Raw genomic sequence first — 23,107 nt, forward strand, 5'->3', positions numbered from 1 at the left:
GAATATAACGTGCCCACATTATCTATTCATCGACTTCAATGCCGCATATGATACAATCGATCGGGACCAGCTATGACAGCTGGGACACGAACACGGATTTCCGGATAAACTAACACGGTTCATCAAAGCGACGTTGGATAGGGTGATGTGCGTAATTCGAGTTTCAGGGGCATTCTCGAGTCCCTTCGAAGCCCGCAGAGGGTTACGGCAAGGTGATGGTCTTTCGTGCCTGCTATTCAACATCGCTTTGAAAGGGGTAATACGAAGAGCAGGGATTAACACGAGTGGTGCGATTTTCAATAAGTCCGTCCAGCTATTTGGCTTCGCCGACGACATAGATATTATGGCACTTAACTTTGAGAAGATGAAGGAAGCCTACAACAGACTGAAGAGGGAAGCCAAGCGGATCGGACTAGTCATCAACACGTCGAAGACGAAGTACATGATAGGAAGAGGTTCAAGAGAAGACAAAGTGAGCCACCCACCGCGAGTGTCCATCGGTGGTGACGAAATCGAGGTGGTAGAAGAATTTGTGTCCTAAGTACACTGGTGACTGCCGAAAATGATACCAGCAGAGAAATTCGGAGACGCATAGTGGCTGGAAATCGTACGTACTTTGGACTCCGCAAGACGCTCCGATCGAATAGAGTTCGCCGCCGTACCAAACTGACAATCTACAAAACGCTCATTAGACCGGTAGTCCTCTACGAACACGAGACCTGGACGATGCTCGTGGAGGACCAATGTGCACTTGGAGTTTTCGAAAGGAAAGTGCTGCGTACCATCTATGGTGGGGTGCAGATAGCGGACGGTACGTGGAGGAGGCGAATGAACCACGAGTTACATGAGCTGCTGGGAAAACCATCCATCGTTCAAACCGCGAAAATCGGACGACTGCGGTGGGCCGTGCACGTAGCCAGAATGTCGGACAGTAACCCGGTAAAAATGGTTCTCGACAACGATCCGACGGGCACAAGAACGCGAGGTGCGCAGCGGTGAAGGTGGATCGATTAGGTGGAAGATGACTTGCGGACTCTCCGTAGACTGCGTGGTTGGCGACGTGTAGCCATGGAGAAGACTCTTATATACCGCACAGGCCACTTCGGCCTTAGTCTGAATAAATAATAAAAAAATATTGTAGATCCAGTTGATTATCTTAAAGATAAATCGTCTAGCTCAAACCTTTGTAGGGGTATGTGGCGGGACCATCATCATCATCATCATCATCATCAAACCGAACTGAGCTCTTGCGACAATCGCATTTTCTCTCATTTCCGGATGTCGCAACTGCATCGTGAATGGTGGTGATGGCGCACGACTATGGTATAGATGCGCACTACTCGCGATGCAGTTGCGACATTCAGAAATGGGAGAAAATGCGATTGCCGCGAGAGCTCAGTTCGGTTTTCAACTGGATCTACAATAAAATGGCCTATGTTTAGGCGCTCACATCAACGTATTAACGTGGAAGATTTAGAGCATAGACTGAATGTATGCATTTCGGTAAACAGCAAATTGTAGGTATTTTTCCAACCAATTCAGTTAAAAATTTAGGAGGTTCATTAAAATAGCAAATGTTATCGTTCGAGCAAAGGGGAGCGGGAGCGAAAGAGTCAAAATTTGAATCACTCTAAGCTTATGTTCAAACCAGTAACAAAGGTAATCAAATGAATTATCTTATATATAGTTTACGCTGGGCGGTCGTATCTTGTATATTGCAATTTGCGTTGAGTTCGCCAAATGCACGAAGTTGCAGCAAACTTGAAAAAGATCTTGCCTACAGTGTTGCTGGTTATTTTATCTTTCGAGAAGAATATGTTATAATCGACGCTGTCATGATTTGTCCTGCTATTTGAGCAAAATATAATGAACTCTTCCTCGATATTTAAGATATTGTGAAAGGAAGTTATTTTTTTTAAAGAAAAGTATGATAAAACTAATAAATAATGTGGCAATATTTTAAATAATTGCACTGAAAAGTAAGCAAAATATTTCAGCACCACTGCTCCGATATACAGATCAAACCTGGGTGCTGCGGATAGAGCCGCTTTTCTGCTCTCAAGCGAGTAGTGTGATATTTTGAAATCAATCTCATAAGCAAAATTATTTTGCAGTTACTCGGCTGTCAAACATTTCCCGCTCTTCGAATTTCTCTTTCCATGCTGCATGAAGGCACGCAAATGCGCGAAACTCTATATGACTTTACGATGGTATACCGTCAGATGCCTGTCTTGGTACAGTGATCACCACGTCACTATCCAAGCCGTTCCCGGGTGGACGTTAGGCAGAATAACAGCGATTTCAACAATGCTTGTTCTCTCATATGGCTAGGGTGACCATATGGTATCCTAAAGGAGGACATGTCCTCCTTTTTCATTGAAAATCGAATGTCCTCCTTTTGCGCTAAAATGTCCTCCTTTTTGGAAATTTTGGGAAAACAGTAGCATGAAGATCAATTTCTGAAGAAAATCTAGCAATAATACAACAGAAGTCCATTCTGTAACAAACCGTTGCACACGCTTACATTTCTGGTTTCAATTCCGAAACATTTTCCTTGAAGTTTTGGAATAAAATTATTGTAAATATCGAAAATAAAATGCGTGAATTACAATTATACAGGTGTCAAAAATATCAGAAAAATCGGAATTTTGAGAAATTTAATAATAAAAAAGAATGCAAATGCTTCTCAAACATGTTCTACGGTTAAACACCCATCAAATTTCCTTTTAAACGCATTGCACGGTATGTTTCTTGAATAGGGCACTGCACGGGTTACTTTGTGTCTTTCTCACTATATAGAAATAAGAAAATGACAAAGGCCACCAAATGTCAAAACTTACATTTGCTGGCCTTGTCGTTTTCTAACTTTCATAAGGACGAAAGATAAAAAAATGTATCCATGCAGTGCCCTATATGTGAGGCAAAGAACAGCCGTCATGTCATCCCAATATCTAAAACTAATCTGAACAGTTTTGAGTTACTTCAATCCAATTCTAATCAGTTTATATTTTTTTAATTGAAAACTTTGTGGTCATACAGTTAACGGTATCATTCTAATTCACATGCCTTAAATTGTGAAAATCTTTCCATTATAAAGATGGTGCTGGTAGTTTATAACTAGTGCTTCATGTAGACTATAATGAGAGTCGGAAATGTTCCATCTAGAGTTAATAAAGTAAACTGTTATGTTAAATAATAAAGTAGAAGAAAATGTCGTTTTTGCCTCGACTTACAGAAACTTCTTCCAATAGACTTTAGTGTGCAAAACTCTAACAAATATAATATTCTCATATTAAAAACGAAAAATCGATGTTTTTTATGTCCTCCTTTTTCATCCAAATGTCCTCCTTTTTCGCTACGATTCTGTTAAATGCCCTCCTTTGGAAAAATTTCATATGGTCACCCTACATATGGCCCTCTGCTAATCTTCAGTTTCTATTCATTTCACACTTACCGCTCGCTTGCGGTGTCAATCGAATCTGTATCTTCATTACTTTCATCTACTCCCTTTCGCTTTGAGTAGTATAATTATCACCGAAAAAAGCCAATAAATTAATTTCGATAAAGTCACGCGGTGATCAAAGCTTTCCTAATTAAACCACATTTTTGACGGGATATCAGTTTTCTATTTTGCTGAGTACACGCCCACATAATTACAAACTGTACATGGATATTTTCCCGTGCAGTCGACAACAGTATCCTTTACAACTGTAAATGAACAATCTCATATAAAGTTTTAACAGTTTGTGGTACGGTTATTTGACAAATAACAATATGTTGAATGGGTTGTTAAGTTATGTCACCATAAAAAATCGTCTGTTTTCGCGTGCAAAATTTTCGCTCAACAGTATGATAAAATGTTGACCTATAATTCAGGAAATAAAGAACATTTTAGAGACAGCATGTTATATGTTGACATTTAGTGATGATGTCAAGCAGTTATGGTTGAATCGATCGAAAAGTGTTCGATAACCGCAACGTAAACTATGAAGCTATATCTTACATCGTAATAATGATTCTGACCATATAACATGTTGTTTTTTATTATGCGGGCGGCTGTGCGGATTTTGCCGAGCTGCAGAAATAAAAATCGGCTGCAATTTTGCTGGAAATCAAGCAAAGATTCTGTCAGTTTTGGGTCAGGGTGTTTTGCTAAAGAATCAGTTCAAAATATTTTACTGGATGTGTTGCTGCATTTACAGCACAGCAAAATTCAGCAAAATGTTGCTGATTTCCATCGAAATAAAGTTAGTGTGTGAGACGAACGTCTGATGTTCTCTGATGTGATAATATTGTGAATATTTTTACAGTGCACTTGTCGTCATTTCTGTCTGTCAGCAGTGTTTGTGTCTTTGCTGACGGAAAACGAAAAACTTGCCTGATGCAGAGTGTATGTAATTAAGAGTGGCGACACTGTCAGAATTGGAACAAAACTCATCTGTCATTTCCATACAAAATCGTGCTCCAAACGAGCAGGAGACTTGTCAATTGCTGCACATTTCGCCACTCTTATTTTCATACACTCTGGCCTGATGCTGTCAGTCTGTCACTCGTATCTGCCAGTGTGCTTTCCCGTCGAGATACGTCCTTCGTGCTCTTCGTGCCAAATAATTGCATATTTTGCTTCAAAATTCCTCATAATTCGAAGGCAACTCGCAATTGCCTCCAAGTACTACTTAAATAAAGTCAGATTTTTTACCAAGCGAAGCGAATTTGGACAAAATTTGCAATTTCAAACTCGTGTTTTCGGCACTTTTTGACACCCGTCAAAACGTCGACGGCGTCTTTGTTGTGGTTGTAGTGTTCACTGCCGTGCGATAAAGAAAGGTAGGCGACGACGATCGCAGCAGTCAGTCGGACTCACAGTGTGTGGATTCTCGGACTTGTAAAAATTTCTGCTTCATTCCGTGTTGGTCTGGTGTAGAGACCGCGGGCACAATTTGGTTCGGTTTTGTGGTGCAACTCTCGATTCCTTCGGACAATGAGTGTCGAGGTGGAAGCGACTAATTCGCAGGTTAGTACCATTAAAATTCAGGTGTCACTTCCCCCGTACATGAGAACGGTACTAATGAGGTAATTCCGATTTGGGAACGATCTAGAAATAGTTATCAAATTTGGGTTGCTACGGTCGACATCTCGCAAATAGAGCAGAGTCTCAGCACAGCACTCTGGAACTTAGAAAAATTTTCGTCTGCTCTGCTTGGTTGCTGCTATATGTGCCAGAGTCAAAGTGCTGTGCATGAAGAGAAAATGGCGTCCGGAGACTAAGTCCCACGTCGCCGTCGAATGGCAGTAGGGTAAAACTTTGAAAATTAATATTTCCATTTGGGAGGCATATTTTGGGCTGAAAATAGGACAGAAATTCGTTTCGTGAAAAACTACATCATTTGAGGTTCGGTTACTTTTTGGGCCAAAAAATTTCGACAAGTCCCGGATTTTTCCGACACTTAGAAAATTTCCGATTGATTTCACATCTTTTTCGAAGGGTGGCTGTCTGTTCGCTCTTTGTGCTGTTGAAACGAGCGCACGGCTACTACGATGAAGCCGTCAGTCGCGGTGGGTTCAACATCTCGCTGCTTATATGCACCGTAGAGTAGAGCAAGGCGGACGGACTTTATTATATTTAGCATGCATCGGGCAGCGACTTGGTACTTTATAGTTTGGTGCGAGTGTGGCTGGCTTTGAATTTTCACAAGTGTTGCTCGCGTATGCTGCACATAGGCAGAGTGGTGGCAAAAAGCGTACTGCGTTCACCGTTTTCTGGCAAAGTCCTATATTGGTAGCAGCGTTTAATGGGGAAAATCGAGAAAGGCTATATTGGCTATTGTTGCGATTGAGTTTTTTTTTTGTGTGTGAAATATGTTTAGATTGCCAGCTAGTAACCAGTTACTGGGTTTGGGTTATAATAATGAGAAATGTCTTTGCTAATTTGAATATAAATATTAGAAGTTCGCAGTGCATGGCTAGATAGTGTTTTACAACTTTCTAATATGTGTTCAATATGAAATGTTATACAAAGATGCCCTCAAGCATTGATGATGATTTGATGATGATTTATTTGGACAATACATTCTATTCTCATCCCGGCCGTTATTTCCCATTCATATATTTATTATTGTATGTAATTGAGAAGTACAACGATTCTTACCCGGTCACCGAAATATGTATCACTTTTAATTTGCGTTTAATTCGGTAGATAGAACGTTCTACCAATGAACACAATTAATGGTTTCAACAGAAAAAGCGGGCAAGATACAAATTTCTTTAAAAACTAATTTGAAACTAAAAAAATTATTAAGGTTTTAATAATCGAGACACGTGTGTCAGATATGTGAATTTCGAATCATGTTTAGTTTTTAATTCGTTTTCCTTTTCTGTCAGGAGAACTTATTTTGTAGGCTACCTTTATCATGGCTGTCTTCCCGATAATTGCGTGATTCAGCATTATTCTTTACGTGATGGCCAAGGTCAACTATCTCAATCAATCTCCTTCACCAGGGCTATGGATCTGTTGCTCTGGTTCTCAATAGTTTCACGTTCTTAAGTTTATGCATCGCTATATTTTGTAGTGATTCGTAATCAAATTCAGATTTGAACCTTATTGAATGCAATATATTGATCATCGAATAAAATTTACGGCCAATGTTTTTCTGAGCTTTTGTGCAAACATACAATAAGTCAATGACTGTTTATTTTATGTTATTTCTATTTGGTAAAAAAGCGTAGCTTTTCCAGTTCCTGGTGATATATTAACTGTTGGAACTTGGGAAACTCACGGGAAAAGACAATGACCGTCTATTTGGTCGAGCAGTAGATCAGCGACAATCAACACTCAGTCGTTTGTTCACGATTATTCAAATGGTCATTGGGAAGCAGCTCTTGTAACATGGATGGTTGAAAGGGAACTCCACATCCCGTAGTAGGTACTATACAAATCGTATATATGAAGAAACACCTTTTTGGAGATGGGGGTTCCACACCGGGGAAATTTTTTCCAAAGAAGTCCTCACTAACTAATCATACTGTAATTTTAGAGAGTAGACGTTTCGATCTTCTGACATGGAAAATAAACGTTACGCTGTAAAATAGCGAGGCTTTAGATTTCTTAGGCATTCTTTTTATATTTGGAGCGTAGGCCAATGGCAGCCCTTTTCTTTCCATAAGCCCTCGCATAATTGATGTACAACCCCTTGAAAGTTTATCGTCGAGTATCAAACCGAGGTCTCCAGTAGCCTTGCGAGCAAAGTCGTATGATTGCCAATCCGGAGATGGCGAGTTCGATTCTCGGTCCGGTTCTGAATGTTGTCGGTCTGGGACCATTCTCGACTCCCTGGACATAGTGTATCCATTGTGCTTACCACACAAGATACATACTCAAGCATTGACGGGCATAGAAAAGCTTCCAATTAATAACTGAGCAAATGCTAATAGAATACTAAATTGAGAAGCAGGTCAAGTTCCAGTTGGAATGTAGAGCCAGAAGTAGAAGAATCAAACCGCTCTCTGCAGAATTTATTCACATCACAATTGCCAAGTAGCCTATTTTTTCCTGTCTATTCACTTCAAGTACTATTTTGGTAACTAAATCCGTTTCTTCGCCGGCAGGATGACGCCAACAAACAAGTGAACGGTGGATCGTCGGACCGCCCGAATGGGGTGAGCAATGGCCACTCGGAGGGCGGCGTTGGCTCCAGCGATGATCACCGCAAGAGCCACAAAAGCTCCAGCAAGGATAAACACCGGGACAAGGATCGGGACCGGGACCGCGAGAAGGACAAGAGCCGATCGGACAAGGATCGCGACCGGGACAAGGACAAGGAGCGTTCGAAGGACAAGGATCGGGATCGCGACAAGCACAAGAGCAGCTCCTCGTCCTCGTCGAAGTAAGCGTTATTAACTCGTGCCAAATAATAGTAATTCAATGGTTTTCCTAAAACGTTGTTATAGGGACAAAGATCGCGATAAGAGCAAGTCCAGCAGCAGTAGCAGCAAGGATAAGGACCGTGATCGTCATAGCAGCTCGCACAAGAGCTCCCGAAGCGATAAGGATCGAGAAAAGGACAAGGAACGGTCCAAGGATAAAGACAAAGAGCGGTCCAAGGACAAGGATAGAGAACGGGACAAGGACAAAGAGCGATCGAAGGATAAGGATCGCGAGCGGGACAAGGATCGCAAGGATAAAGAAAAATCCAGCAGCAGTAGTAGCAGCAAAGACAAAGATCGGGACAAGCATAAGAGTAGTTCCTCATCATCTCGAGACAAGGACAAGGATCGCGACAAGGATAAAAGTAAAAGCAGTAGTAGTAGTAGCAGCAAGGACAAAGAAAAGCATTCCAGCAGTAGCAGCAGTAAGGATAAGGATAAAGATCGCAAGGATCGGGACCGCAGCGAAAAGCATTCTTCGTCGAAGGATAAACCTCGCGAAAAAGTTAAAGAAGAGCCTGCATTAAAAATCGAAGAGCCTGAAGAAACCCCGGAGCCGGCTTTCAACGGTACTGTAAGCAACGAATCATCTCAAGATGTGACTGAAATGAAACAGGAGGATCCTTTGAGCATCTCACAAGCCAGTTCCTGCGATTACTCGATGTCTCAGTTCCGGACGGATGAGTCACAGTTCGTAATCAAAGAGGAAGCACCAGATCCGGACCAAGATGATGAATCTGAGCAGGCGGAACCGGAGGAACCAGTCCAAGTTGATGTGAAGCAGGAGCAAGATTCTGATGATGACGTACCTTTGTCCAAGCGCAAGAAAAAAGACGACGACGAAGACTTCAATGAAGGAAACAAGAAGAAAAAGATAAAGACCGAGAAAAAGGACAAGAAAGAGAAGAAAAAGAAGAAGCGCGCCTACGAGTCCGAAGCGGAGGAGTTTGACGAAGAAGAAGATGAGGATTATGGGGCAGCCAAGAAGAAGAAACAAGCCAAGAAGGTCAAACAGGAGATCAAGAAGGAAACCAAGACCAAGGTAAATAGTTTTTTTTTTTCATCGAATACATTCCATTTCAATAATTTTTGTTCTGGTTTGTATTTCATTACCAGGTTAAGAATCAAGTAAAACAGGAGGTTGTCAGCCCCACCAAAGGTCGCAAAAAGAAACAGGAACCGGAGGAAGAAGTTTGGAAGTGGTATGTAGAAATATTAACACATTGTTTGCAAAGAAGGAAACGGATCCGTGAATCATGAAATTTACGCAATCCTCGGAGGTTCAGGACTAATTATGTTACAAGCAACTCGGATTAGGTTGGGTTCGGCTGGAGACGCCACTGTAATCCAATTTGAAATTGCTTTAAGTACCTGAATTAACACTAAAAATGTATTTGAAAGCGATTGCAATTTACTGCAAGCTTCCAGACAACAAATTATGACGTCAAGTTGAAATCTTCTATGACGAATGTGCATCTGTTTTCAAATTTAGTTCCAGTGCTCACCACAAGTCGCGAACTGGCACTTCTATCGCTTGAAGCAGGTATTTTGACAGCATACTTTTGACGTCTTGAAATGTCAATCGCAAAAAATGGTGTCCATACATTCTGCGTGTGTACAGTAACTAACGTGTTTTTCGATTTGTTGTGTTCACATGCAGCGAGTTTTGAGATATTCCAGGCGTAGCATGTTATGTAATCGGAACAACTGAAATTAGTTTAATGTGGACTGTCGTTTACGTTACATGCAGGGGCTTTCGCTGCCGTAAACTGGTAAACAGCTTTCGGAACGGAACAATTACGAAAAATAGTTCAAGCACTGCAAAAGCTCTCTCGACTGTGCAGCTGGTGCGCTCCCAAAAGAGGTTGATCCCCTTCTATTTAATATTTTTGTTGATTCCTCACCATAGAGCTACTAAACTGTAGACGTAGACTGTCACTGCTGCGATTCTCTTTGTTCTCATTCAAAACATGTTGAATACATGGAAAAGCGTATAGATTTTGCGTTGACATTTAGCTCGTACCATAGCAAAAGATAGTTCACAAGTGGCTACAGCGACAGTCGTTCTTCTACAGTTTTATCTCTATTGTCCACATCTAAACGCAATGTTCTTGTTACTTGTTCCAGGTGGGAGGAAGAAAAGCGCGAAGACGGAGTCAAATGGAACACTCTGGAACACAAAGGTCCGGTCTTCGCACCAGCGTATGACCCGCTGCCAGAAAAAATCAAATTTGAGTACGACGGCAAGGTCATTAAGCTTTCACAGGATGCAGAGGAGATTGCCGGCTTCTATGCCCGTATGTTGGAGCACGACTACACGTCGAAAGATGCCTTCAACGATAACTTTTTCAAAGACTGGCGCAAATCGATGACCTCATCCGAGCGCGACAAGATCAAGGATCTCAAAAAGTGCAACTTCCGCTACATGCACAAACACTTTGCCGAAATTTCCGAAGCGAATCGTAACCGCACGAAGGAGCAAAAGCTTGCTCTCAAGGAGGAGAACGAAGCTTTGGTGAAGGAATACGGCACCTGTATTATTGATGGACACAAGGAGAAAATTGGAAACTTCCGTATTGAACCACCGGGTTTGTTCCGTGGTCGCGGAGAACACCCAAAGATGGGTATGGTCAAGCGACGCGTTTTACCCGAAGATGTGATCATCAATTGTGGTAAGGATAGTACTTGGCCTAAGGCACCGGATGGGCGCAAATGGAAGGAAGTACGTCATGACAATTCAGTTTCATGGTTGGCTTCATGGACCGAGAACGTTCAAGGGCAAGTCAAATACGTGATGTTGAATCCCAGTTCTAAACTGAAGGGCGAAAAGGATTGGCAAAAATACGAAACTGCGCGGCGGCTGCTCAAGCACATCGACAAAATTCGAAACACATATCGCGATGAGTGGAAGAGCAAAGAGATGAGAATACGGCAGCGTGCTGTGGCTTTGTATTTTATTGATAAGCTCGCCCTGAGAGCTGGTAACGAAAAGGACGAAGATCAGGCCGATACGGTCGGTTGTTGTTCGCTGCGCGTTGAGCACATTGATTTGCACAAGGAACTGAACGGCAAGGAGAATGTGGTCGTATTTGACTTCCTCGGTAAGGATTCAATTCGGTACTACAACGAGGTTGAGGTTGAGAAACGCGTGTTCAAGAATCTGGAACTATTCAAGGAGAACAAGAAACCTGGTGACGATCTATTCGATCGGTTGAACACCTCAGTACTGAACGAACATCTTCGTGAACTTATGGAAGGTGTGTAACATCATATTTCTTGAAATTGTTTGGTAAACTAAATAACAATACCTTTCTTTACAGGCCTCACCGCCAAAGTGTTTCGTACGTTCAACGCTTCATTTACGCTGCAAAACCAGCTTGCAGAACTCACTGACCCGGAAATGACCGTTCCGGAAAAGTTGCTGGCATATAATCGTGCGAATCGTGCCGTAGCTATCCTATGTAACCATCAACGGGCTGTCCCGAAAACGCACGAGAAGAGCATGTCCAATCTAAAGGAGAAGATCAGACAGAAGCAAGATGCGGTAGAAACCTGTGAACGTGAATTGAAGGTAAACGTTGTTCCACATATTTCGAAGAAAACAAAAAGCGAACTTGCAATATTCATAAAAGCAAAAGTCACAAACAAATGTAAACAACGGCTACTTCCGCTGATTTCAGGAAAACTATTCACATCGTATTCCACTTGCATTCAATCAAAGACATTTTTCCCAGCTTGTAGTTGGTTGGAAGCGGGTTTAATTATTGTATATATTTTGCAAGATGGTCAATGTTTTCTATGGCGATTTTTTTTTTTGTTAATTCATAACAATATGGAAATAATTCATTTTGAAGAGATCCTGTTATTATGTTTTAAGCACATTAACATAGCTTAAATGAACCGAACAAACCATATTTATGCCAAATTTCAATATTGGATTTGTTCCACTCGCTCGCCAACAAGAACAAACGCTTTTTTTTTGTCCAAAAATACCAACAACGTAACCGTATTCCGTTTTTCTACAGGACCTTAAGAAGAGCAACGTTAGGGACAAGGTTGCCAAGGACAAGAAGCAAAAGCAGTTGGAGCGACTTAAAGATCAACTGAAGAAACTCGAACTGCAAGAGACTGACAAGGACGAGAACAAAACCATCGCCCTTGGAACATCTAAGCTGAACTATCTCGATCCCCGTATTTCCGTTGCATGGTGAGTAGGCATATAAATTGTCCACAATCACCTCCCTCGACCTTCAATCGACCCTAATTAATTCTCTTCCATCTCAATAGGTGCAAGAAGTTTGACGTCCCGATCGAGAAGATTTTCAACAAAACGCAACGGGATAAGTTCCGGTGGGCTATCGACATGGCCGATGAGAACTACGTGTTCTAAGCGCGATCGGGTCAAATCCGATATCCCCCAACTGTGAGATATCATGTTATCCGATGTAGTAGAGTATCGAACGATACTCAAATCCTAGCAACTGTAATATTTAACATCCAAAATGTTTCGTTTTTAGAATCATAAAAGTTTTATTTAGATAATTTTCCTCGTTTCCATATCCATTGGTCAAAATCCGTCTCATTTTACGTGATAGATAGCACATACCAGTCACCCACATGAACTTTATTGCCACGGTGCAGGAAGAAGAAAGACGAGTTTTCATCCCGGAAAGCGTGACAAGTCGGAGAAAATTGAGTTTAAATCATTGTATTTATTTGATATGTGTAATGAATCATACACAGATTTAGATTCGGTAGCCTTTTTTATAAATGCTCGAAGACACACAGAGCACTATCACTCAGAGCTGGTTTAATTGAGGCCAGCTGCAAACATATAGAATTGCTTAGGATATTAGTTATGGCTATTGAAAGCATTTCTCAAATAGGAGACGTTTATGAATATTTTACTATATTTTTTGTTAGAATTCGAATAGGGGAAAGCGTCTCCGTTTCGTCACGTCTTCTTGTTAAAGGCCAAGAAGGGAATGGATACAAAAATCCAAATCTTCAAAGTAATACCAATCAATATTTTTAACACAAAACAGCCTAAATTTATTTATTTTTGAGAGAGAGGGAAAAAAAAGAAAATATCAATCTAAAGATAGATTTTATTCTCACTTCCTAGTATGAATTAGATACTTATCTAATTATGTTTGTCTATTTCCCCTAGATTGTAAGTAGTGGCAATTACACATACGAATACCAAGTGCATATGGTTGACTTAGCAACAATACAGAAATTTGAAACCGTACAGAGTGTGATTTTAAAGACATCAAGTTTGTTTTGTTTTTATCGTTTGTTAGGACATAGTTTAAAAAGGGATATTAAATATGTCACGAACGGGAAGTGATTTGCACATTTGCATTGGAAGGAATGATTAAATCAAATTAGTGCCCAAAATTTAAGCCGATTGAGACAGACAGTGTAAACCGAGTGGCAATGGATTGAAAATAAGCTTACGATACAAATGTTCATATTTACACAACAATTAAAATAAAAAAGCATATTCGTAGAAATGACTAGGTATTACATAATTAATTAATCAATGAAATACAAAACCACAAAAATACCATTCTTAGATTTAACTTGGTACTCCGCAGTAACTTCAAAAAGTGCAGTAAAACGTATATATTTAAGCGATAGAAATTTTAAACATTGAAAGAGAAACAAAAGCAAAATTCCTTAATATAGTTCATCTTTGACAAAAGAATACAATGAAGTAGAATCGTAATCATGGCGATATGGGGAACAGCAGCATTGTGGTGTTCCAATATATGACTCTTTATGAAAGAGATCCTAGAACCGCTTGTGCAAAACACAGACAAACACAGACAGAACAAAACCATGCAAACACGTACACATATTGATCTAATGTGAAATAATTTAAATTACTGTAAGTTCAGAGATCAGACGAATAAACAAAAATGCAAATTAGGTACACTAGACAAAAAAATCGAATAAAATTCTATAAAAATTTGAAAAAGTGGAGTAAAATGTTGGCGAAACATCCGAAATTCTTTTCATATGCAGAGTCTCGAAAATGATGAGTAGGGTAGGATGGAGCAAGATGGGTCACCTAAGGCGAACTCTCAGTGCCACAAAACGAAAACATTTTAGTTTAACTTTTCAACATGGTTCTATACAAAAAAATAGCTTACACGCTAATCCAGATCTACCCAGAATGTTTATGCTGTTTCGTTCACACTGCTGCAAAATCAAATCGACCCAAATTGATGAAAAACCGTGGTTACTCAAAAGTGAAGTGGGTAGATCTGGGGTAGCGTGTATAATATGTATGCCAAAGGGTATGAAATAACAAAACATCTACTTTTTATTTCTTTTTGAGTCAATAAAGTAAACGTCTATTTTTCTGTCAACCTAAAATGCCGGGGTAAGATAGGTCAAATAGCGGGGCCTTCTATAAAAAATCGATTTTATAGTGAAATGATCGCTTTTTTGTACAACCTTAGAAATCGCTTAGGGAATCCTAGAAGAATTCTTTCAAAAATCCCTTCAAATTTTCCTTCAAAAATGTACAGCAACCGTTCGCTAACTGGGCTAAAACACCAGCCCAGTTACCGAACGCCGCTTTTTAACTGGGCTGACGAGGGAATTCGCGATGCATTGTTGTGATCGTGTTTTACATGAAGCTTAAAGAATATACCATTCAGAATCCCCTCGTCACCGAGTCTTTGTTGTTGTTTTTTGACGGATAACAGCTTTTTAACTGGGCTTTGGCCCAGTTAGCGAACACCCAGTTAAAAAACAGTCCAGTTAAAAGGCGCCCAGTTAGCGAACTGTTGCTGTATTCGAAAAATCCTCCAGGAACTTTTTTTTCGGAATACCTCTAGGAAATTCATCTAGAAAAATTGGAAAAGTCCTCCAGCGATTCCTTTTAAATCCTCGGAAAACTTCTTTGGAAGTTTCTCCTCTAGGTATTCTTTTAGAATTACCTTACGGAATTCTTTTGGATTTTACTTTATGAATAGGTACCATCGAATATTTCTTCATGAATTCAGTGGAGAATTATTTCATGAATTCTATTGGATCATCCTTTAGAGAATCCTTCTAAAGTTCTTTCAGGAATTTGATTCCATTCCAAAATTCCTTTAATGACTCCCGGGAGTTCATTTAGAATTTCTTTCGAAAATATCTCCTGAAATAATTGTCGAAGGAATTCCTGAAAGAATTTCTGATGAAACTTCGTAAGAATTATCAAACATATTCGGAAGGAATTTCCGCAACAATTCCTGAAGGAATTTTCATGGAATTTTGAGGTAATATTTTTTGGCGTAAAAACTGATAAGGAAAATACGCTTAAATCGATGCGGGCGGCCGAAAAACTTTCGGCACTGGGTCAGGACGTGCGAAGCGTCAGACGCATCAAGACAGGAGAAATGATCTTAGTTCTGAAACGCGGAGCGCAGGCTAGTGGGACTGACTACAGGAAGCTGGCCCAAAAGGTTTTGGGTGACGACACCGAACTGAGGTCGTTGGGGGCGGAAGTGACCCTCCAGTGCAAGTAAATGGATGAGGTCACGAACGCGAATGACGTCGAGGTCGAGAATACCTCAGTACGCCTGTCTCATCGGAGAGACAAACAAGAAGAAGCCATGCAAGTAACAAAGCTAAATCTTAACCACTGTGGCGTGCAACATCCGGGGATCCCTCCCAAGCAATATTTTTGGTTTTATAGCGGTTTTGAAAACCAAAATCCCCGGATAGGTTGGCGAGGATTGTCGAGGTACTCTTCCTGTCCCGAGCTACAAGTCTCTGGCCTTCTCCATCGACAGGCAATATGGGTGCGGCCGAAATGGTAGCTCCGGTGACGAACGAAGAGTTACACGCGGTGGCCAAATCCCTGGTAACGAACAAAGCTCCATGGCCTGATGGAGTTCAGAACAGCGAACGGAGTTCATAGCGAACTCGAACATGTTCATGCTAGCTTTGCAAAGATGCCTAGATAAGTATAGATTCCCCAAGATGGAAAAGGCAGAAATTGGTATTGTTGCCGAAGGCCGGGAAGCCGCCGGGCGACCCATCGACGTATAGATTAATCTGTCTTAGACACGACGGGCATGTTGGTAGAGAGGATCATCCTCAACAGGCTGACCCCGTACTCAAAGTACGAACGGCCTGTCAAGCAATCGGTTCGGTTTCGCAAGGGTAAGTCCACGTTGGACGCGAGGTATTCGATACTGTGCGTTAGTAATACTGGATGTGAAGAACGTATTCAACAGGGCAAGCTGGGATGCCATCGCGCTCTCGTTATAGCGGCTTAGTCTGCATGCCGGTGGGCCTGTGCCGGATTTTAGAAAACTATTTCCAGAACCGTGTACTATTGATGTCAACCAGCTCCCGCTTACCTTGGAGTTGTCGTATGTGCCCCCAATTACTTTTGAGTCTGGACATAATTTGAGCAGTTATGACTACTTGCTACTTGCAGTTGATTGGGATCGCAGCAATTCATGTAATTGCGTTGACGATGCCGTGAATTATTTCAGCTAAAGTTCCCTCCTGGTGTTAAGATCGTCGGCTTAGCCGATGATGTAACCTTGGAGGTCAATTCCCAAGGTAGAACTGACCGTAGCACATACGATTTGATGCTCCTTGGGGGAGGGGGGATGGTCGCAATAATAGACGACTAGCTGACCTTCGCCACTTCGCCAGTCATATCGATTATGCGTGCAAGAGGGCTTCGACTGCTATTGCGTCATCATAAGAGGATGATGTTCAACAGTTCCAAGGTGTGTTTGCTAGTTGACGTAGGCTACTGGCAGGCGTTGCCGTATATATTCTTAGGTACGGCGGCCCGTCCTGGGCGAGAGCTCTGGGGGTAACCAGTTACCTGCGTATGTCCTCGTTTCGACGTCGAAAGAAGAGCTATGCTAAACGTCTGCGGTCGGGACACAACCCCGGATACGCTTATCCAGAGGATGTGCCAAGCGGTGGAGAAGTGAAACGCAGTTTCGACTGCAACCACTCAGATTGTTTGCAGCTTGCAGAGAATCTGGCGCGCCGAGCAGCAGTTGTAGCGAAAACAGGCTAAGTGCGGGAAAGTAAATGAAAGGCTTGCACATGTCGAGGTAAGAGTGTCGCAGATGGTGGCAATCGCAGTCGCCACCTCGAGGCATGGCAGAAGAGTGAGCGCATAGGTGTGAGTATGGAATGCACATGCAGAGGTAAGAGGGTCGTAGCGTAGAACTGTTGGTATCTATTTCTATCGACACCTCGAGGCATGGCAGAGGAGAGTAGTGTGAGCACCCAAGTGAGACTCACATGGTCTGTTAAGGTGATTATACAATCGAGCCATGTGGTGAATTTCAAATTCATCACACGGTTTTCTACTCCTATTGTCAAAAGTTCAAATCTAGCGAAATATTGTTCGAACAATGCTGAAATTAAAGTCGATTGTTTGGCATAAGCAACCAAACGTTCTACGGATGTTTCATCCCCATGGGCGTTGTGGTTCTTTCAATTCGTGCTCTTGAAAAATCACTAGAAAAGGCACGTGGTTTCCAAGATGGACGATTTGTGGCTTTGTTGTATAACCACCTTAAGGGTGAGCATCCAAGTCAGACTTACATGGCATGTCAGAAGTGAGAAGCTAAGTAAGTCCCACATCAGGATGAGTGGCAGGGTGTGCTAGAGTGAGCACCCAAATAGGTCTCATATTGCTGTGATAGAGCGTGAATTAGGTGGCAGGGTGAGCATCCAAGTTAGTCTCACATGGAGCGTCAGACAGAGTGTCAGGGTGTGTTAGAGAGAGCACCCATGTAAGCCGCATACGAGATGAGTGCCTGTGCGAGCGTTAATGAGCGAGTACATTAAGTATTGCCTATCTCCCAGAAGTAATGCTGGGAGGCCATTCCTGGGGGGATCAGGATATTAGCAAAGAGGGTAACTCAAGTAACCTTCCGCTACTTGGGTGGGTTTAGTGGGTCGGCCTTCTGTCAACCACACTCCCTGGGTGAAAATTTCAGGTGTCTGTTTGCAGATTTACCTTCATCCTTCTACAAAAAAGGGCACCACTATCAATACTGAAGTAACAAGGAGCTGTAATATTTTTCTTCTGTGCTTGCTGCGACGCAGTTAAATAAAAATATGACAGTTATTCGTTGCTTCTTTGTTGAGATTGGTGCCTCTGAAAATTCCAGGTAAAAATTATTTGGATTCTGGAGAGTTTCACCGTTTCACCTTATCTGCATTAAGTCGAATCTAACAGAAGCACTCCCGAATGATATCATCACCCCCCGGGAAATAATTTTGGGTTTTTAAGTGAATACATATTTTAAATAGGGGAAGGTGGGTAGACTTGATCCCCGGGGAGACTTGATCACTCCCTGTTTTATCGAGAACTAAAGTAGTTTTGTTCCATTAACTCCATCCAAAAGGAGCAAAAGATGGGTCATCTAAAAGCAAATTATAGTCGTTCCATACTCTTCCGACCATCACTCATAAGTATTAACAAGAATAGTAAGAACTACAGCACAGTGTGGTAAATCTTATTCCGTAATGCACCACGAAAAAGTGTCTACCCAGCATTACAGGCTCCGTTAACTGCCTGGCTAATTGTTTCACCCCCCAGGCCATTCATCCCCTCGGCACGGCACTATGGGGAATCAGGTGGCCGAAAATAAAAAAAAATCGACTTTCTCTGATTCGTAATTCAAGTTGACCTACTAAATGCTAATGCTTTGGAGCATTAAACCCCAGCATATCAGCACTCTAAGCCATATGGTTATCAAGATATAGGCATTAGAGCCAGACACTTTTTAGTTCTTGAAAAATCAATGCATTATTCAACTGTCAATATCTTCGACTACAGTAGCTTTTTTCCAACTCTTTAAAAAGTTTCTGAAAGCTTGTTTCATGGACTTGCGAAAAACGGGTTAGTTATGGGAAAATAGGTAGTGAAACATCCAAAAATGACCCGAAAAAAAAAAAAATTTATACAAAAAGTTCCATACAAAAAAAGTTTCTCAAAATTTCGCTTAGCGACTACCACTACGACTTTCTTTGGACCTCCCAGAAGGCATTAAACAAATTCCAGCTGCTTATGGCTGCAAATCTGCGATTCCGATTACTTTTTCGAAAAAAAGTAATTAATTTTGAAACATTAAATGTAATTATTCTCATAATACACGGCAGACTGTGATGGGCTGGATACAAATCCCATGCGTATGACAAAAGAGCATCAAGAACAGTTAAAATAGAGATGGTAGATAACACGAAAAGTGTCGTAGGCTTCGTGGTAGGCCGTGTACACGATAGCTTATGCAGCTATATGATACTCCATTTGGCGTAGGCTCACCAAGAGGAGGCGACTCATTATCTATCAAGTATCAAGCAAATAAATATGAAAAAAAAAAATATACTCTTGAGGGTTACGAAAATACTCTAGGCTTCATTTGAAATTATTTCATAAAAGTAAAATTTTGATATTAATTAAAATCCAATATGTGAATACAAGAAGCAAAAATGTCTGTACCTAAGGACATCTTTCGATAATTATTGGTATGTACCTAGGTGAAATAAATAAACAGAACATTTATGAATGTCTATCTGAGTGCATAGTGAGCTGTGATTGCGAAGGTAAATCGTGTGAAGTGTTTGTACTTATTATTTGGTGAATCATGAATTATAGGCAACTCATTGAAGTATTTAGAGCTCACGAGGGACGTCAGGTAGATCGCGTTGAAAAAGCTTTGGAATATATCTGCCAAAGCTTCGCTGTGGATAAACAAAAAAAGAGTCAACTCCATACAAAATTGAAAAATCTGCATTTGAAATTTGAAAAAAAAAAATGGCAGGCCGCATCCCGGTCCAAAACTTACTTTGACTCATATAATGAGGAATGGCTTGACACAGAATTTGAATTAGAAGAATTTTATCATGCTGAGCCAGAGCCAGTGGCTTCAACATCTCGTGGAAGCAGGGGGGGAGTAAGCTTGTCATCCACGAACAAATCAAGCCTACCTAAGATGTATTATCCGGGCCTCGCCGCTTGGGAAAGGCGGGTCACCCTGGGCCACCCCGCTTGGCAAGTGTAACATTTTTCGAACTGGAATCTTGTAGGATATTGGTTAACCTACACTACTGCTGACTAACGAAAAAATTGTGGGATTGTTTATTTACATTTGCTTCATACTACATGCAGAAGAGGCGCGATGCACCGCATATTACCCCCTGCGTGGAAGGCCATCAAAAATTTTGAGGATTTAAGTGAGCGTACGAAGCGCAGAAGAATTAATGACGAGCTAATTGATCCAAGAGAGGATACCATAGAAAAAGCGCTACTGGGAGCAAGAAGAACTGCCTACAACAGAAGTGATACGAGTATGGTGAAAGTGATAGGCCATATTTTAAAAAACCGAGATCACGCTTCCAGAATGTACACTACTCTAAGTGATTCTCATGGAATGATGTCCGATGAAGAAACTTTTGAATATTTTCTCGATTGTGATATGAGTAAATATGTGTACGAACAAACACATAAAAAATCCTGCAAGATTTCCTACTTACAAAGTGATACAAAAATGAAAGCGATATGTTCTCCTCCGCTGGATTCCATCGAAAAACGGCAACAAAAATACAGGTAATGAAAGATAGATCATCTTTCTTGAAATGGAATAATATATGTATTCATATTTTTCTTTTAGGTTAGAATACAATCGCTAATGCAACATACTGTAGAACGAATAGTGAAATCATTGAAACACGAAATCAATCAATATATGGATGAAAATAACCAGGACTTCGTCGAAATGGTCCTTTTAAGTAGTTGGGGTATGGACGGATCTACGGGATACTCGCAATACCATCAATCATTCCCAGGTACGAATCAACAAGATGATTCAGATGTATTTTCAGTGACAACGACTCCAATACATTTGTATTTACTAAGTAATCGTAAACATATTTTCTGGTACAACTTGACCCCACAAAATATTCGTTATTGCAGACCAATTATGCTAGAGTTTGTGAAGGAATCGAAGCAAGTTGTGATCGATTGCAAAAACACCATAGAGAGAGAACTAAGTGAATTAGTTCCAGTTAAGATCGATTTGGAGCAGGAGAAATATGTTTTGGTTGACTTCGATTTTGTCATGAGCATGGTGGATGGTAAAGTTCTAAATTACATAACTGGTACGTCATCTATGCAAAATTGCCCAATTTGTAAAGCCACTCCAAATGTAATGACAAGCCTAGAGGTATTATTTTTTTAAAGAAATACTTGTACATTTTTAAAAACTGTTTTGTTTTTCAAATATTCTAGGAGTTTGAAAAGGATATACCCCAGAGATAGGGACACTTATTTATGGAATATCTTCATTACATGCATGGATGCGATTTTCGAGTGCCTTCTTCACATATCTTACCGAATGGATTTATAAAAGTGGCAGGTATCAAAGATATTAAAGGAAGCGTACTTGAAGAGAAAACAACTTATACAGAAAAGGCTTTATGATAGCTTTGGTGTGAGAGTCGACCAGCCAAGGCAAGGTGGAGCAGGATCAAGTACAACTGGAAACATTTGTCGACGAGCGTTTTCGAAATCAAATCTGTTAAGTGAAGCAATAAATGTCAACGAAGAGCTAATTCACCGGTTCTGGAACTCAAGCCTGGGAATTGTCGCGTTTGTCAGTGACACCTGACAAGATACATAAAAACATGGTCAGTCAAAAAAAACTTGTCAACTTCCAGTTTTCCGTCGCACGACTGGATCCCACGACCAGATGACAACTTTTCCAACCGCGACAATTTGCTTTTGTGGTATTATCAATTTCCCACCTTATCGGCCGCGACGATTTGAAATCGTCGCAAAGCAAATTGACGCCAAAATCGTCGCCAGCAGAAATGTCCATAAGATCTGTCAAATCAACTGTGAACAAAATTTTATATACTTAATAATCACATTATTTCCCAAAATTTAGCCTTGTTTTTCATGCAGATTAATATGATGTACTAATAAAACTAACACAGTTTTAGAATAAAGATGTTGGCGACGATTTTGAAGGTGCCTAAAAATGGTCGGCGCGTTTTGTTACCAAAGAAACAGTCAATATGTCTTGTTAGAGCACACATCTGCGACAAAAGTGTGACAACGCATACACTTTCGGATCTGTGCACGACACAACATTGGTCCCGAAAGTAAGTTATGTCGCATCTTCTGGTTGTCCGTCTGCGTGGAGGAGCAATAGCAGCGGACAAATTTGAAATATCATACTGAAAAGAGCACTTTATAATTAATTATTTCTTTGTTCTCTTGACAGATTTTCTGTTTAGAAATAAGACATTTTATTCAATTTTTGCGTTGTTACGTATATAATAATACATTAACCAAAAAAAAAAACAAGTGTCTCTTGCACAGAGAAAAATCCTCCAGTGTAGAATAACTGAACCATTTAACGCAGCGCAAGTTTGTTCGCTTTTCACGCGGTTTATGGAGTTTTCGTACTTTTCAAGCGGGTTTTGCATTGATGCTGTTTTTTTAACCGATTTTGTTCACGTGGATTTGAAAAAAATCGGAGCATACGAAACAGCGATTTTTGATAAAGTTTTTTGCGGTTTTTGTAATTTACCCGGTTTTGACTTACGCAGTACAATCAATCGTCCGCGTAAATATCGACTTCAGTGGATTTTAACCGGTACACCGTTTGTAGCAATTGCCTGATAGACGTTTATTTGACTGCAATATTTTATGTATGAGAGAAATACGGAATTTTATTTAAGCGTATATCCTACATTAGGGGCAATTAAGGAACATTCGATATATTTTTGATTGATTGGAATTACTGCACGTTAACTTGGGCGGAGTATTAAACTTTAATCGCTAGCCGCGCGCTGTTGTGGGGCCGTACACTTATTACGGTGCATTTTTCTGTGTTCGAAACCCCTCCAATGTAATTTTTTCTTATACATTATTGTTTATTTATATGGAAAGTAAGAAAATGATAGTACTCCTTCCAGTGCTTACGTAATAAGTGTACGGTCATGAAACGCTCATGCGGGCTTGTTCATGCTATGTACAGCGTGATATGTTTTTGGTTTATGATGTTCAAAATACAACAGCTTGTGTGCTCGAGTGTTAATGACCCACTTAAAAGATTTCCGGATATAGATAATTTCCAACCATTCGTGATTTTTAAACATACATTTTAGATATGTAATTAAATGACGC

General features: G+C 40.7%; 1 protein-coding gene across 1 annotated transcript; it reads left to right on the plus strand.

Moving 5' to 3' along the window:
• Positions 1–4,554: 4,554 nt before the first annotated feature.
• LOC134204854 (DNA topoisomerase I, mitochondrial-like) lies at positions 4,555–13,439 on the plus strand. The gene is made up of 8 exons (XM_062679653.1): positions 4,555–5,014; positions 7,606–7,883; positions 7,948–8,965; positions 9,040–9,125; positions 10,051–11,180; positions 11,244–11,494; positions 11,949–12,130; positions 12,211–13,439. The coding sequence occupies exons 1-8, from the start codon at positions 4,982–4,984 to the stop codon at positions 12,311–12,313; spliced, it is 3,081 nt and encodes a 1,026-aa protein (XP_062535637.1). The 5' UTR covers positions 4,555–4,981; the 3' UTR covers positions 12,314–13,439.
• The last annotated feature ends 9,668 nt before the right edge of the window (positions 13,440–23,107 follow it).

Source organism: Armigeres subalbatus, unplaced genomic scaffold, assembly GCF_024139115.2.
Source record: "Armigeres subalbatus isolate Guangzhou_Male unplaced genomic scaffold, GZ_Asu_2 Contig937, whole genome shotgun sequence".
Classification (NCBI taxonomy): Eukaryota; Metazoa; Arthropoda; class Insecta; order Diptera; family Culicidae; genus Armigeres; species Armigeres subalbatus.